The following is a 16,560-nucleotide window of genomic DNA, read 5'->3' on the forward strand; positions in this document are numbered from 1 at the left end:
GAAGAAGCAGTAGAGAGGTCAAAACCCAGTGGGAAAGGACCTGTGAATAGTTGTCAGGAAGGGCTTTGCCTGAGCACCCATGGAGACAGTACCTGTCCTGTAGAAGGATCCAGACCTGAGGACCTGTAATGGCTCCCATAACCTGGAAGGCCTGTCGTTGGGGCTCAGAGTGGGTAGGAGTGAGGCTTGTTGGAGCCAAATGGAGACTAGAAGAGGAGAGTAGGGATGTTGGCTGGCCTCCTTAGCAGTCCTGTCAGCAAAAGCATTTCCCAAAGCTGTATCACTAGCAGGGGCCTGGGGATCTCGACAGTTAATAACTGCTGCCTGCTTAGGAAGATAAGAAGCTTCTAACGGCTTTAGGATTAGCGGCCCGTTGGTAATAGATGTACCGTTGGTGGTGAGGAAGCCCCTCTTCTGCCAAATGGAGGCATGGTAGTATAGGATGTGGACTGCATATTTAGAATCTGTATACATCTTTATATTAGAGTCCTCGAAAGTAACAGAACTTATAGAATGAATCTCTACATATATAAAGGGGATTTATTCGAATGCCTTATAGGCTGTTGTTCAGCTTATTCAAAAATGGATGCCTATGAATGAAAGATCCAAGAATCCAGTAGTTATTAATCCTACAAGGCTGGACGTCTCAGCTGGTCTTCAGTATGCGGTGGAGTCCTGAAGAAGTTGGCTCTAATGCCAGTGGAGGAATGGACCTACGAGAGAGAGAGAGAGAGAGAGAGAGAGAGAGAGAGAGAGAGAGAGAGAGAGAGAGAGAGAGAGAAGGCAAAAAGAGAGAGTTGCCTTTATCCATGCCCTTAATTAGACTGTCAGTGAAGGCGTGGTCCAGATTAATGATAGATTTTCTCACCTCAAAAGATCTGGATTAGGCCAGGCATCAGTGGCATATGCCTTTAATCCCAGCACTTGGGAGGCAGAGACAGGTGGATCTCCGAGTTCGAGGCCAGCCTTGTCTACAAAGTGAGTTACAGGACAGCTAGGACACAGAGAAACTCTGTCTCAAAAAAAAATCTGGATTAAAGGTGTGTCTTCCCACCTCAAAGATCCAAATTAGAAGTAGGTCTTCCCACTTCAAATGATTTAATTAAGAAAAAATCCCTCACAGTTATGTCCAGTCACTTGGGGCATAGTTAATTCCAGATACAGTCAAGTTGACAACCAAAAAGAGCCATCACAATGTTTATAGTTTTGTCTTATGTTAAGGTGAGGGTTCTAGAGAGGGCTATGAGCTCTGCCTTCTGAGAAGTGATGCTGGGTGATAAAGAGGCAGAGTCCCCAGCCTCTCAGAGGAGATTATGGCATAGCCCACTTGGCAGGATGGAGCTCAGAGATGAGCTTCCATCTACGCACCAAATACAGTCAGGACATGACAGAGGGAGAATAGAAAGTTACAGATTTTTGTAGTTACGGGTTTCATGTGATTCTAGGCAGGGTGGCCTTTGGGAAGGAGTGTAGGAAGGTTGAGAGGAGGCAAGGAATCAAGTGACATCAGGATTTTCTAGGGAGGTGATGTGAAAAAGTTGCACTTAGGAGGGGACAAAATAGAGAGGCTCTTGTGTAATAGGAGATCCTTGGGCAGATGTGCTGAGAGAACAGAGTGACCGAAGGTGAGCTTAGAGGCCCCTGGGCCAACAGGGAGGCTGCTGCTAGCGCCCGTAGGCAAGCTTGCCATCCCCAACTGTCGTATCTAGCTGTTTGGAAAGGTGGACAATAGGGGCAAAAGGGCTCCTCTCATTTGTCTGCAGACTTCCAGGGCTATCTCCCCACTTTTCACCAGTATACAGGATGAAGGGTTGGCCAGGGTCTGGGAAAGCCAGCGCAGGGGCCTGTAGGAGTGTGTCTTGGTGGCAAGAGAAGGTAGGCATGACAGGTTTAGTAAGGTCTAAGGGCTCTGCTCGGGGCCCTTAGCTGCTTCATAGAGGGGGTGGGTAAGAAGAGCGAAGTTGGTGATTCGGGTTATAAGGTACCCCACCAGGCCAAGGGAGACGAGGAAACCCCCTAATGGTTGGAGCTGTCGGGGGCCACAGGCACTCGTTGATCAAGAGTGAGTTTGAGGCTGTTAGGGGATAACAGAAACCTAGATGCTTGACATGAAGGACAGGAAGGTGAGCGTTGGAAGGAGAGGCTCTGTATCTTTTGTTTTCTAGAAAGTTAAGAAGTGGAGCAACATGTTATTGTGACAAGGAGGCCAAGGGGCTGCATAGGAGAAGGTCTTCCACGTATCGGATTAAGTGGCTGGGGACAGGTAAGAGAAAGGAGGTCAGTAGCCAGAGCCGAAGAAATGGGGCCCATTTCAGAACCCCTGGTGGGGGTGCAGCCCAAATAAGCTGAGACATTGTTCCAGTGTTAGGGTTCTCCAGGTGAAGGCAAAGAGGTCATGTGACTCTGGGTGTAAAGGAATGGTAAAGAAGTGTCCTTAGGTCTGTTGTGGGGTATTCATCCAGAAGGCTGCTCGGACATGGGTTTAAGCCAATAGAAAGTCCTTATTAACTGGCTGGCCACTACCCTGGGTGTTTGGGATCCCAGTGTAGCCCCGAGCCTTTCTCAGGATGAGCTTTTAAGCACAAAAACCATGTTCTGGGTTGACATACTTCAGTTTGCGAGAACAGCCAGAAACAGAACTACAGAAGCCAAAAAGCAAGGTTAGTCTGTTTAGAGATTTTCCCAGAACTATGGACGTTGATGGATTAGGTCATTGTTATTTTGGCAGGTGGTGCTGTCTACATGCTGAGTTTTACAGCCTGAATGGAACTTCCATCATGGAGTCAGGTGTGCTAAGGTCTGGGCCCTGTGGCAGGTCTAGAACGGTAAAGTGAGAAGTGAAGGAGGAATCTGAGAAAGTATAGTGTCAGGGTGAGGCAGTACTGGGCAGATAGGAAGGATTGCCAAGTTAACAATCCTAATTTCCCTGCACCAAGCAGTAGGAGTCATCAGGCTTTAGGACAGGTAAGATAGGCATGTTATAGGGCGAGTGGGTGGGCTAACAAAGAGAAGGAAGATTCTGGAAAGCATTGGGTGAAAAATGTAATTTAGCCATGATATCTCTTATCTCAAAACAGTTGGACACTCAGGCATGAGGAGGAAAGAGTGACAATCAGGTGACCCCATCGGGAACAGAGAAGACCTATGGCCCTAGGCTGGTGGAGCCAGTCATCAACACCCATCCACCACAGAGATATAGAAGGATAAGTTTTACCATAGTAAGCAGGAAGTATAGATCCAGGAGGCCCCAAATCTATTAAAATAGCAGACACTTACCCACTACCTAGACAGTTACCCTCGCTCCTCAGTGGTAATATCGGTGGTTTTGTTGGAGGCCAAGGTCCCAGGGAAACACCAATCTTTGGCCACCAGGCCCAGAAGATCAGAAAGATTTTCCTGTGGAGTAGGAACCCAGAGGACTGACTTACCTTGGTGAGGTAAAGAGAGGCAGTCATGGCCCTCCAGTGTCCTGCCTATTCACAGTTTAGGCAGGGTACTGGCAGGAGGTAAGGTAAAGTGCAGTTCTGTACCCAGGGGCTGGTGTGTGTTGCAGACTATTCCTTTATGCTGTGTGAAGATATGTCACTGTAATTGGCTTAATAAAGAGCTGAACAGCCAATAGCTAGGCAGGAAGAGGTTAGGTGAGACTTTTGGGGACAGAGGTCTCAGGGAAGGTGTTGTCTCCACCTGGTGCAGAGGAAGCAGGACATACAGGAGGAGAGGTAAAAGCTTGTGACAGCATGTAGATGACTAGAAATGGGTTGATTTAAGTTGTAAGAGCTAGTTAGGAACAAGCCTAAGCTAAGGCCAAGCTTTCCTGATTAATAATAAGTCTCCGTGTCATGATTTGGGGGCCGGCAGTCCAAAGAGCCTGATACAGGTGTTGCCACATTTAAAGCGGGCTCCATGTGGAGTCTGTCGGTGTCCCATCTGTTTTGAAGGTGGTCTCAAGGCTGCTGCCAGAAACTGGTATTTCTGTCTATTATGAGAAGTCCATCCCATCCTTCCCTGCTCTTCCTTCCATTAAACACCTTAAATGCCATAGTCAACAGACCTCTCTGAGGGATTTGAGGGCCGTCATCTAGACTCTTCAAGTTTTCTCCTAATACTGGGTTGACTGGGAAAGTAAATGAGTGTTGAGGACAAGCATGCCCTCTTGAGCACTAGGGCCCGGTGCGTAGGTGGACATGCTGCTGGAGCTGAGAATCTTGCAGGCAACAGGAAGTGGTCGAGTGACAGTCACAGTGGGCGGTATCCTGAATATAGGAAGCCTCAAAGCCCACCCCCACAGTGACACACTATCTTCAACAAGACCACGTCCACTCCAACAAAGCCACACCTCCTAATAGTTCCACTCTCTGTGGGGGCCATTTTTCTTTCCAACTACCACAGGCCCAGGCAGCCATCCAGACCCTTTCCTTTCCCTCAGATAGGAGAGTAGAGGGAAGAATAACATAGAAATCACACCAGATGAGGCTACAGATTTGGTGAGGAACCTGAATTCCTTGATGAAGTTAGAAGGGTCATCAGGGAAAGAACGGAGGCACTTTTCTCCCTGGGAGAGATTCACCATAGAAAAGGGGACATGGAGTATGCAGCTGAGGCCCACCATTTCCCTGAGGGGATAAAGACCATCTGTATGGGAGTGAGTATGGCTGATCGGGGGTGATGGGGAAAGCAAGGGTGAGGTTGAGTCAGGGTAAAAGGTGGAGCAGGCTGGAAGGGCACCTGTGGGTGAGGCTAGGGTGATGCCCATGGAGGGCCAGGCTGAAGTGGCACCCACAGGGATCACCCTCTATGGAAAGGAGAGGGAGCTGAGGTCCTGGTCAGCTTTGGGTCAGGTTTGGCCTTTGCCAGGAGGATTTGGTGGCTGTGACAGGAGAAGAAGTCTTGGACACAGGGAGTCTCGGGCCGCTTGCCGAAGCGTCGGCAGAATTTATCAAGAGCAGTGAGAATTTAAAGGTCTAATGTCCCATTTTCAGTCCATTGAGACTGATTATCAAGCTTGTACTGAGGTCAAGCTATATTGTAGTTTTAAAAAAAATAAGGTGGCAAGGTTAATGGTATCTGAGTTCGAGGAGGGAAAGAGATTTGGGAGGGCAGGTGGGAGGAGTTTAATTTTGAATGAGAGGAGCCCATGGTCAGTTAGAGGGAGGAAGGGCCACACCCTTGGAGAAAGGGTGAGCGTAAAGAATTCCCAGAAGCAGAGCAAAGAGGACATAGGAGAGACTCGGGAAAGGTTTTTCCTTTCCAAGTCCAGGTATGAGGGGCCGTAGATAGGAGTCCTGCCAGGAGGACCCCAGCAGCATAGTAATGGGGACACACAGAGGGTGACATGGGAAGGGCTCAGTGCCATAGGATGGAGTCTCGATCCACAGATGTTTCCAGGGGGCCAAGACTTGTCAGACAGTGATCTAGGGTCGCAGTGGACAGGTACATGTGGAAGGGTGTCCATAAGTGCATATGGAGGCCGCCTGACAAACTGGTACAACTTCAATTGAGTGAGTGAGATAACCAAGATCAGTGTAACAAGGTGAGTAAAGACTAAAAACGTGAAATCTTTTTTTTAAAAAAAAAGTAAAATAGATTTAAAATTATAGTGAAATGTTACTACAGTGAAAAGAAAAATGTGCAATGATGTGAAAGGCTGAGTGTGCACAAAGTGTGTTTACTAAGAGAACATTTTTTTTACAAGGAGGGGTAGAATAAAGCACTTGAGTGGCTTCCTTCTGGGTCCTCTAAAATTGGAATCTGCCCAGTAGAGGAGGGGATGGGGAGAGACAGGTGCGGAACCAGGATAGCAGCAAACGTTCAACACAGCTGTTCTCATTGCAGCATTTCCCTTCTTTGTGGATTAGCGGCCTCTGCTGGCCACACTTAGTTTTGCAGTCTATGGGCTGGGCAGGTTCTCTCCTCCTCTCGAGGTCCCCTGTCTTCCGCTTCCCTCCAGCGAGGCTAAAATGCTTGACCAGGGGATGTCTCCCAAGTGGTGTGCTCTGCTGTTTGATGGAGCAAACACAGCCGAGATCTGCGTGGGAGGACCAGTCTTCGTACCTTCAGAACCCACTCAGCGTTAAATCTGCGCCTGGACGGATAAAGCTATGGTTGATCATGCAGTCTGGTTCCCTAGGCGACGGACCCACAGTAGGTCTGGCTCCAGAGGCTGCGGATCCACTCCAGACCTTCAGCCCATAGCTACCTCACTGTCTTAGTTAACTGTTCGGTTGCTGTGTTCTATTACTAGTCTATTACAACCAAGGCAGCTCCTACAAACAAAAGCAGTTAACTGGGGGCTTGCTTACGGTTTTATAGGGTTAGTCCATGATGATCACGGCAGGAAGCAGACAGACACAGCACTGGAGCAGTAGCTGAGAGCTTACACAAGATCCGATCTGCAGGCAGCACGTAGAGGAGACACTGGGCCTGGCATGGGCTTTTGAAACCTCAAAGCCCACCACTAGTGACACATCTCCTCCAACGAGGCCACACCTCCTAATCCTTCTAATCCTTCTGGACCAGTTCACCACCACCTCCACCACCACCACCACCACCACCAGCACCACCACCACCCCCGGGGGGGATGAATCATGCAAATACCTGAGCCTGCAGGGGCCGTTCTCGTTCAAACCACCACTCACTCTCCAGTCAGGAGATGGGCTCAGCTCTTGGCCACTTGAGGGTGTCTTCACAGTACCCTTGGTGCCAAAGCCAAACCTCCTGCCACCTGAACTATCCAGCCTGTCAATGGCTGGCCCTTCCCCTCTCCGCGATGGCCTCCTGGGGCTTCAGGCATGTGTGTGTGTGTGTGTGTGTGTGTGTGTGTGTGTGTGGTGGTGGTGGTAGTGGTGGGGGTGGTGTTCATCACAAGCTTTCTTACTTGTGATTGCTCCTTTTAATCAGGCCTATGGGGAAGTTTGGTCTTAAACAATAGGTTCCCTCTCAGAAACAATGGCCAGCCACAACACTCTGTAAAATAGATCTATTATTCACTGCTAATCCCTCCCTCAGGAGCAGCCAGTGTCTCACCAGAACTCCCAACTGGTATTTGCCGCTTTCAAGGGCCCTGAGCCTGTCCTGTAGACAGGCTTGGCAGTTGCCTTTCCATGGTCACCTGGCTTACCTTTGGGATGAGGCTTCTGCTTCCGCTCCACTGGTTCCTCTCACTGGCCCCTTTTGGTTGGCTTGTCTTTTGACAGGGTCTCCTTAGGCAGACCAGGTTGACCTTGAACTCTATCTTCTTGTTTCAGCCTCTAAGTACTAGGTGTCCAGGTATATGCCACCAAGCCAGACTTGCAGTTTTTCATTTGTTTGGGGTTTGTTGTTCTTTGTTTTGAGATAAGGTATATACCTAGCTGGCCTCAATAGTAACTGAGGCTGGCCTTGAACCCCTGACGCTCCTGCTTCCAACTCCTAAGTGTTGGGATTACAGGTGGGCACCATCATACCTGGTCCCAACTTCTAGTTTTTAAAATGAATCCACAACCCAGGAACATTTGTCTAAACACTTTAATTAAAATTCAGTGTACTATGAAAGCTGTTGTGTACATAAAGTTTCCTGTTTGCTGAGAAAACAGCTTAGACCAGTGGCTGAGCATATTTTGATAATGAAATTTTAAACAGCTTCTTGATTTTAATTCTACTTTAAATATTTGTATAGTTAAAAAAAAAAAACAGCGATGGCGTGTGATTCATTATCTACCAAAATGCAAGACACACTGAGGAGATTAAGAGCAGAGATTCAACAGTCACACATACATGTTCTGACTTCAGGATTATAGCCGCCTCTGAGCTGTGTCGTTCAAGCCTCAGCGCCCAGCCAGTCCAATTTAATTTGGAGATTAATGCCTGTCTCCAGCTCAGCTGACCTAATATCAGGGTTCTGTGATCGTGTTACCCAGAATGAGATAGCTCGGTAAAATTAAGCCCCTGATGATCTCATTTCAAAATTAATGTTCTTAACAGGAATCCCGAGAACCTCTCGCTTTATATAATAAGCATTCTATTTTCAAGGACTAGCATCTAAAAGAGTGGGTGCATCCACAGAAAACAGATTCCTTATGAAGCAGGACCTCACAGTGGCAGGGTCAGGAAACATTTTGCCGTCTACTGAAGGGCGGCAAGTTTACCTTATAGAAACATCTGAAATACTTGCCGCAGGCGGAGGCGTTCTCTATGTCCTGGGCTCCAGATTCTAGGGTGCAGATATGACAATGCTACATGAGGATACTAGGGTTTAAAAAAATATGACTAGACTCCCAGGCTCACCCTGCTTTAAAAAAAAAAATAAGGTATACCAGTGAGATTAGATCTGTGTAGGATTCTTTCTTTTGGTATTGAGGATCAAACCCAAGGCCAGGCAAGTGCTCTACAGTAAGGCAAACCCCATTCTGTACAAGACGAATTTTATTATTGTGAGCTCTCGAATGTGTGTGCACGAGTGCGTGTGTGCGGTTGTGTGTGTGTGTGTGTGTGTGCCACAGGTATGTGTGGAGGTCAGAAGACAACTTCGTGGGGCTGATTCTTTTCACCTTCGCAGGGGTTTCTGAGATTCATGTCATCAAGCTTTCATGGTGGGTGGCAAGGGCCTCTACCCACTGCGACCTCTCAACGCCCTGCGATGTTATCCTTAATAATGTGAGACTGGAAACAACCCAAATGCTCACTGATGGACAGTGGCTGAAATGTCACCACACATCTGAACAAGGGACCGTAGTCATCACCAATGAACCAGTGCATTCCCCTCTTTTTCAGATAGGATATTGTCAGGTATCCCTGGCTGACTTCAAACTTGTGATTCTCCTGCCTCAGCCTCTAGTGCTCCACTATGCCTAGCTACAAGCATATTCTCTAAGTACTGACTAGTTTTTTTTCCTACAGTTGTCACTTGGGGCTCCAGAGGATGAGTGCCAGGAATAGCACGGAGAACCTTGAATGTCATCGCCTACTAAAATAAGCAGAACTTGGAAAGGGTAAGATAATAATGCCAATCATCATTACCCGCAGTGTACAGAGTACCCAATCACCTGCTCTGCCGTCACCGAAGACGACTGTGTTTACTGCTCTGGGATCCAGATGCTTACAGGAACTTGGGAACTCCCACGCTGTTTTGCTATTGGTTTGTTTTGAGGCAGATTCTCACTGTGTAGCCCGGGCTGACCTTGAACCAAGAATCCTCCTGCCTCAGCTTCCTTAGTACTGGGTTTGCAGGTGTGCGCTCCTACTCCAGCTCTTCCCTATCACTTAGACCAAGGGTGGGTTCTGGTGGGGACCCTGCCATATCACCAACCCTTGACTTTCCTAGTAGAGCTTTGTGGATGTCGGAACCCTCTTCTATTCCCTCCTAAAACCTTTTAAAAGTGCGAGGCGGTTTTCTTCTTGAAACTAGCAACTGTGTGTGTGTGTGAGTGCTCCACGGATCAAGAACACCACCACCATTTGATGAAATTTGAGGGTTTCCACAACAAGCCTGTGAGGAGGTGCCCTTGGGCTAGGAAGCTTGTCCAGGCGGGTGGTTTCACAGCAGGGCGCCCACCCGGGATGGGGATCATGGGGATCACGAGGCACCGCAGGCGCCTCAGTCGGCCTCCTCTTTCTTCTCCTCCAGCATCTCCACCGACAGCGTCTGCTCCCCGGGATCCGGGCCGGGGCTGACGTGGATCCTCACCGAGGGCTCCGAGGGCGCAGCTGCCTCCTCCTCTGTGCCTCCCTCGGGCTTCCCTGGGGCCGGCGGTGGAGAGCGCGGGGCTGGGGGCTCCTGGGGCGCTGGGGGCTCTTGGGGCTTCTCGGGTTCTGGCGGTTTCTGGGACGCAGGTTGGTCCGCGGCTCCGGAGCCTTCCTCTCCCCCAGCATCCTGCGAGCTCTTGGCCTGAAACCCCAGAGAGAGAGTGAGGTGAAACACTCTCCAAAGGGGCATAAAGGAATCTCTCAAGCCAACGTGCCCCCACCTTCGGGGACTTCCAGAGGACAGTGGCACACAGGAGGTGGAAGCTGCTGGCCTAGCAGAGCCGCATCAGGGTAGTATAGGAGAAACAACGTAGTACTGACCGGTTGAAGTTTGAGGATGAAAGGCCGGCATGTTTGGGGGTAAATCTTGGGGATCTGTTTAATTTTGAGACAGTGTCTCCATAAGTAGCCCAGCTGACCTTAAATTTGGTGTGGAGAACAAGTTGGCCTCGAACTCAGGGTCCTTCTTCCTCAGCCTATCGATTGGATGCTAAGACTGCAGGTCGGAGCTACCCTGCCCAGCTCTTTAGGGATAATTTAGACTATTATGGGCTGGAAGCCTGTGTTAAGTTGTGCATTCAAGCACAGATCCATCTCCCCAATTTATGTGGGGAGCTGATAACTATGAGGGCTGGCCTCTTCAAAGGCTGAACCACCCTGGCACCCACTCCTCCTCCTCTTTTGTTTTCTTTAAGACAGGGTTTCTCTGTGTAGCCCTACCTTTCCTGGATCTCACTCTGTAGACCAGGCTAGCCTCCAACTCAACTTCCTGCCTCTGCCTCCTGAGCGCTGCTGGGATTAAAGGCTTGTGCCACCACCGCCTGGCTACACACCCACATTTCTTATTAGTAATGAATGGTTCTGGGGTCGTGAGAAAAACTTGGAGCACATAGGTAAAGCTGAGTGGGCAGGAGACCCTGTGGCCTGGCCATCTTTCTGGAAGGTTCCAAAGGTTGCAGCCCTTACAGAAGAATGGGGTGGGATATAACAGAAAAATTAGGCTGAGGTGACCCTGTGTCCAGGGGCTTCATGGCAGCTGCAGCCCCCAGTGCTCCCTCCATGGGTGTTGTTGGCCATTGATAAGTAATTGTGGGGAGCTTTTTTTTTAATCCCCAGGTTCTCACCTGCTTGCTCTTTCACCCTAGTACTGTAAGGAAGGCAGTGGAGAGGGAACAACCCTAGAAGATCCTCAGCTGCCCAAGACCCAAGGGAGAGCAGTCAGTGGGATTGTGTGGAGCAGAGAGCCCAGAAGTTTGCCAGGCGGTGGTGGCGCACGCCTTTAATCCCAGCTCTTGGGAGGCAGAGGCAGGCGGATCTCTGTGAGTTCGAGGCCAGCCTGGGCTACCAAGTGAGTTCCAGGAAAGGCGCAAAGCTACACAGAGAAACCCTGTCTCGAAAAACCAAAAAAAAAAAAAAAAAAAAAAGAAGAAGAAGAAGAAGAAGGGGGAGGTGTCAGGATGTTTCTAGAATCCAAAGCAGCTCTGGAGACCTGCTGCTTCTTATTCCCTGCTTCTGCACGTCTTCCTACACTTGTTCTGCCCTGCGTGGGCACCCTGAATTCTCAAGACACTCTACCCTGGGCAGGGTGTTCAGATGCAACTTCTGAAGCCAAGAGATAGAAACAGGAATGGGAGAATCACGGGAAGGCTGATCTCATGCTCTGCCATGTTCAAATACTTTGAAAAAGGAACCACTGCTTTACTTCTGTGGTCCTGCGTGCTATCACGAGTCCTCTGAGTCTCAGAGAGCGCAGGGCTCTTTCCCAGAGTGCCAGAGCCTCTGGGCTTGTCTAGTAAAGAGCTCCTTCACTGCTCTTCTGCTCCGGCTTTCTAAACCTCACAGGACACTTTTCTTGGAACACTGACGGAACAGGAGCAGAAACCCGTCTTAGCTGAAGCCTTTTGCCGCCCTGAGAGAGTCCTTGGGTTCATGGTCACACAACCCTGAAACAGCAGCCCGCACAAAAGACTCCAACGTGCAGACTCGACCTTCACCATCACAGCAGTCACATCTCTCCTGTCTGAGGCCAATGACGGGCAATGTCCTGGGATCCCAGGTGGCTTTGATGTCACTTGCCCAACGTCTGCTGTCAAATGAACCCTGAATGTGTCCCCTGCTTCACACCCCAGGACTGAGGCTGAGTTCTCTCCGCTTCTCTGTTGGCCACACAGACTGCTGTCTGCTTCCAGACTGTCAGGAGCAGGTGAAATTAGTACTGTTATTCTAATAGGTCTTCTTGGCTTCGGTCACAGAAGAAGAAAGGAACTACTTTTAACGTCCCTTTAGGGTCACAGGAGTGGAAGCCATTGTCACTGTGCATAGCTATGGGATTTTTTTTTTCCTTCCAAGTCATTTAAATGGTCACGGACACGATTAAATAGAACACCACTGTCATCTGGGGAGGGATGTTCCCAGCTTATCCACACTCCTCCCACCAGCCCCAAAACCTTCCCCAAAGAACCCACTCAGGACTGCCAGTCCAGGAGTGGGCAGGTGTGGGACACACACCTCCCTGCCCCACTGGTAATGGCTCAGGAATTGGCACGTGGCCCAGCTCTGACTGAGGACAATGAGTCCTGGAGACTTTGGCTCTACTCTGGGGGGTGGGGGTGGGGGGGAGATGCACTTCCTGTTAGGGTTGCCACATGAAAGGATGTGGAGCCATCAGATAAGGAGAGAGAGATGGCCGATGGGAAGACTAGTCCTGCCACTTGAGATCCAGCCACACTTGAACTCGCCAGTTATTAAATCCTCTCACTTTCCTATTCGGTCAACACAATGTCTTACTTCGGGACTGTTTGAGACAAGGCCTCATAATGTAGCTCAGGCTGCCTTGAAACTATGTAGCCCAGGCTGGCCTAGAATTCGTAGCAACCCTGCATCCGCTTCTCACCCATGAGAGCTATGATCCAGGTTTGAACCTGCTTCTGTCACTTGCAACCAAACAGGGCCTGCTGCTGTCAAAGAGACAGAAGGTCCCATGGCTGTGTGGTCGGCTCTTGGAGGTCCCGACCTTGCTCCTGAAGCAAACCTGCTAAGGAGCCAGCCAGGTCCCAACCATGTTACCTGCTCCAGCAGCTGCTGCTGTCTGGCCGCAGCCTCCAGTGCGGCCAGCTCCTTGAGCCTGGCTCTCAGGTGGGCGAGCTTGCCACCCTTGGCCCCCCTGGCACCCATCTTTCCTGCTGCAGCGAGGGCGGCATTGAAGAGCTTCGGGGTGCCCGCCCGTGGGGGCAGGATGAGCACACTCTTCTCTTCCTTCGGCTTGTTGTTGTTTCTCAGCATGCGCCTGAAAGAGAGCCACACCCTCTTCTATCCAAAGCGCAGTGGGGAGAAGCCCATCTGCGCCCGCGCCTGCGTGGAACCCTCTGCGTTATTCCTACATGGCGGAGGTGGGGGGGTGGGGGGGTGGCAGTAGCGTTGGTGCCTTTGGCTGGTGATTTCGGGGTGCTTGTGCTGGGGCAAGCACAGTGCTGAGTGCTTAGGCATAGAAGGATGATTAGAACTGCCATAATGAGGTGGGCTTATTGTCCAAGCCGAAGGGATAAGAACACTGCCCGGCGGTGGTGGCGCACGCTTTTAATCCCAGCACTCGGGAGGCAGAGCCAGGCAGATCTCTGTGAGTTCAAGGCCAGCCTGGGCTACAGAGTGAGTTCCAGGAAAGGCTCCAAAGCTACACAGAGAAACCCTGTCTCAAAAAAATATTTAAAAAAAAACAAAAACAAACAAACAAAAAAAAACAAAACAAAACAAAAAAAACCACTGAGGCTCAGAGAGGTCGATTACCTTGCTTGAGGTCCCAATGGACAGATTGAAGGACATGGTTATAGTTCAGATATGGTTTGAGGGCATCTCCAAGGGTTCGTAGACTCGTGTGATATTGGGAGGGAGGGAGGGAGGGAGGGAGGGAAGGAGCATGGAACTTTTTAGAGGCTGGGCCTGTTGGGAAGTCTTTAGTGATCTAGTTCTCCTGGGACTCTGGCTAGTTCTCACAACAGGGGTTGTTATAAAAGTCATCCTGGCCCCCTCTCCACTCTATCTGGCAGGGATTATTGTGCCCCTGAAAACTGAGGAAATGGAGGCTCGGAATAGGGGCAGGGAGTGACATGCCTCAGGTTGCCAGGAAGTGGCCCCGGTAGGCATGTCAGATGCAGGATCAGGTGTGACCCAGCACCCTGTTTCTTTGAATAAGGATAGAATTTACCATCAAACAGAGCCTGCGCCTTTACTGGGAATTTTTCAAGCTATGAATATGCGATGATCAGCTTGGCGGTCCAGTGGGCGAGACTGCTAATTGGCAAATTCATTCATCAGGATTCCAGCACGACTTGTTTGTTTTTTTGTTTTTCGTTTTTTTAATGAGGCTGCTGCCGGCTGCTTAGCTAATCAGAGCCAATGGGCTTACATTGTGTGCAGTGATAGTAATCAGCTGAGATTTGCATTTCCCCCTGGGTTTCCCCCGGAGACTCAGCACAGTCATCCATCAGAGGCCTTGGAAGCAGGCTGGCTCACGAGCAGCCTGGGCACTGTCACCTACGTCTTGTGAGCCCATAACTCATGCATGACAGGAAGCAAGCAGGCTCAGTGTGGTGCTGAAGTGACAAGGAGCAGTGGAGGGGACAGCTGCTGGCAGGTGCCAGCTGCTCTGCTTCGAGTATGCAGACAGATGTGCCCACATGAATGGAATTCTCTGTGACCCAGGCCTCTGCTCTGGAAAGAGCCTGAAGCAGGAGAGCAAGGACTAAAACATACGTCAGTTTTAAAGACAAACAGAGAGAGAAAACATACGTTTTAAAAAAAAAAAAGTCATTGGGTGTGTTTCTTTGAAAAGGATCTGTGATTCCAGTCTATCCTCTAGCTGTCTCTATCTCTGTCTCTGTCTCTCTCTCTCTATTCCACCACATGTCCCCACCACAAGGGCCTTCCTCACCACAGGTCCAAAGCACTCAAGTCAGGCAAACATGGACTGAAATCTTTAAAACCAAGAGTCAAAACAAGCTTTTCCTCCTTTTGAGCTGATCTTCTCAGGGACAGAGTGCCACCTTGTTTGACCCCAGCTAGAGCATACGCTAGGCAACTAAGTCTACGGCATACGCTAGGCAACTAAGTCTACGGCCACCCCGTGTAAGGTGTAAGTCATGTTAGTCTATGAGTGATCGCAAGAGTCTACTGTTAGAACCTGGGTCACACTGCTGCTCCAACCAAGCCCACCTACTGCTGCTCCGACCACGCCCACCTGCAGCAGTCCCTTTCTATTGGAAAGGAAATAGTGAACCCTTTACAGAGAGCCTGTTTGTGAATCTTTAACCCCCTAACTGGCTCCCCCATGCCTGTGGGTTTCTATACCATAGGGTGCTTCCTTAGTCACTCAATTTGAAACCTCATCTGAAGGACTAGAAAGCAAAAGTCTGCTTTTCTAAAAAGAAAATAACCAATTTCCAAATACAAAACTAAAACACAGGCGCACATACACCTGCCTTTGCTATTCATAGTTGCCAAGGGAGGTGCTCTGTGGCTGCAGATGACTCTACAGTATGCTACCATCCACATAACAAGAGTAAGAAAACAGTGGTGTGGGCCTGCCTGTTTCTGACAAAGTAAACACGCCGGAGAAGCAAACACTGGGAACTAATGAGCTTAGCCAGACCAGGCCGCACCGGCCTGGGAGCCCTGCTACCTAGGAGGCTGAGGCAGGCAGATGGAGAAGGCAGTGCTCACTGAGCTACGAAACAGCAGGAATGACAGTCTAGTAAGACCTTGCCCCAGTACCAAACCAAATACAATAAGCTTAGAGGCTGGAGGTTAAGCTCAGTGTTAGAGCACCTGTCCACGAGGCCCTGGATACGAAAGAAAGGAAGGAAGGATGGAAGGATGGAAGGAAGGAAGGAAGGAAGGAAAGAAAGAAAGAAAGAAAGAAAAGAAAACAAAAAAAATCCCCCAAACAAACCTAACACATTTAGCTCCTTATCGGGGCAGGGGACAAGCTAAGGAAAACTTGTGACAGCTTTGTGCTTTGGGAGTCCTGTTAATAGTTTATGTTCTGCCAGTCAGGCAGCACATGCCTCTGGTCGCCCACTGAGGAAGCTGAGACAGGAAGTTCAAAAGTTCAAGGCTAAAAGGCACCACCATGCCTCTAATTCCAGCACCGGGGACCAGGTGAATCTCTCTGTACTCCAGACCAGGTAGGGCTACATAATGAGACTCTGTCACAAAAACATCAACTACAGTCAGGGTGGTTGCAGCCTTAAAACGGAATGTAAGTCCAGCAAAAACAAAAATAAAACAACCCGGTGCACTGCATGAGAACTAATCAAATGCCTATCCGCTCCCCTGCTGAGGATCAAGTCCAGGGTCCCAGGCACACTAGGCAAGGCCTTTGTCACAGAGCCATACTCCAGCCCTTCACCCAAATAACTTCAAACACAATACTTTTACCATGGATACTCCAGGTGCAAGCAAAATTAACTTTGTCAGATATGAACTCTACTTGGAAGGCTTGTTTTCGTACAGTGGATGGGTTAAACATTCTGAAACATTGTTATCATCGGACTGAACAAATGAATAAATACAACACGGATAAAGGCAGCCAAATATCTCAGCGTCAGGAAGGAGGTTTAGAAGCATAGAAAGGGAGACTAGAACGAACTGAAGGGCTGATCTGAAATTGTTTTATACATCTATCAATTCATCACTGTCTACAGAAAAATCAATGTGGACATGTATGTGCAACATGTGGAAATATTCATATTGATGTACACAGGTGTGAGGTTTCCTTAGCTCCATTCACGAGGAAGCCTTGTAGAACCCCACAACACTGAGTACCCTCCAGGTTCAGAGCTT

At 49.4% G+C, this 16,560-nt stretch overlaps 1 protein-coding gene across 1 annotated transcript in view; it reads right to left on the reverse strand.

The window, feature by feature from the left end:
- Positions 1-9,574: 9,574 nt before the first annotated feature.
- Cngb1 (cyclic nucleotide gated channel subunit beta 1) overlaps positions 9,575-16,560 on the reverse strand; it is a 61,931-nt gene continuing 54,945 nt past the window's right edge. Inside the window, exons 32-33 of the mRNA XM_059263102.1 lie at positions 12,790-13,009; positions 9,575-9,865 (exon numbers count right to left, since the gene is read on the reverse strand). Coding sequence (XP_059119085.1) covers positions 9,575-9,865; positions 12,790-13,009 — 511 coding nt within the window. The remainder of the gene's footprint in view (positions 9,866-12,789; positions 13,010-16,560) is intronic.

Source organism: Peromyscus eremicus, chromosome 5, assembly GCF_949786415.1.
Source record: "Peromyscus eremicus chromosome 5, PerEre_H2_v1, whole genome shotgun sequence".
Classification (NCBI taxonomy): Eukaryota; Metazoa; Chordata; class Mammalia; order Rodentia; family Cricetidae; genus Peromyscus; species Peromyscus eremicus.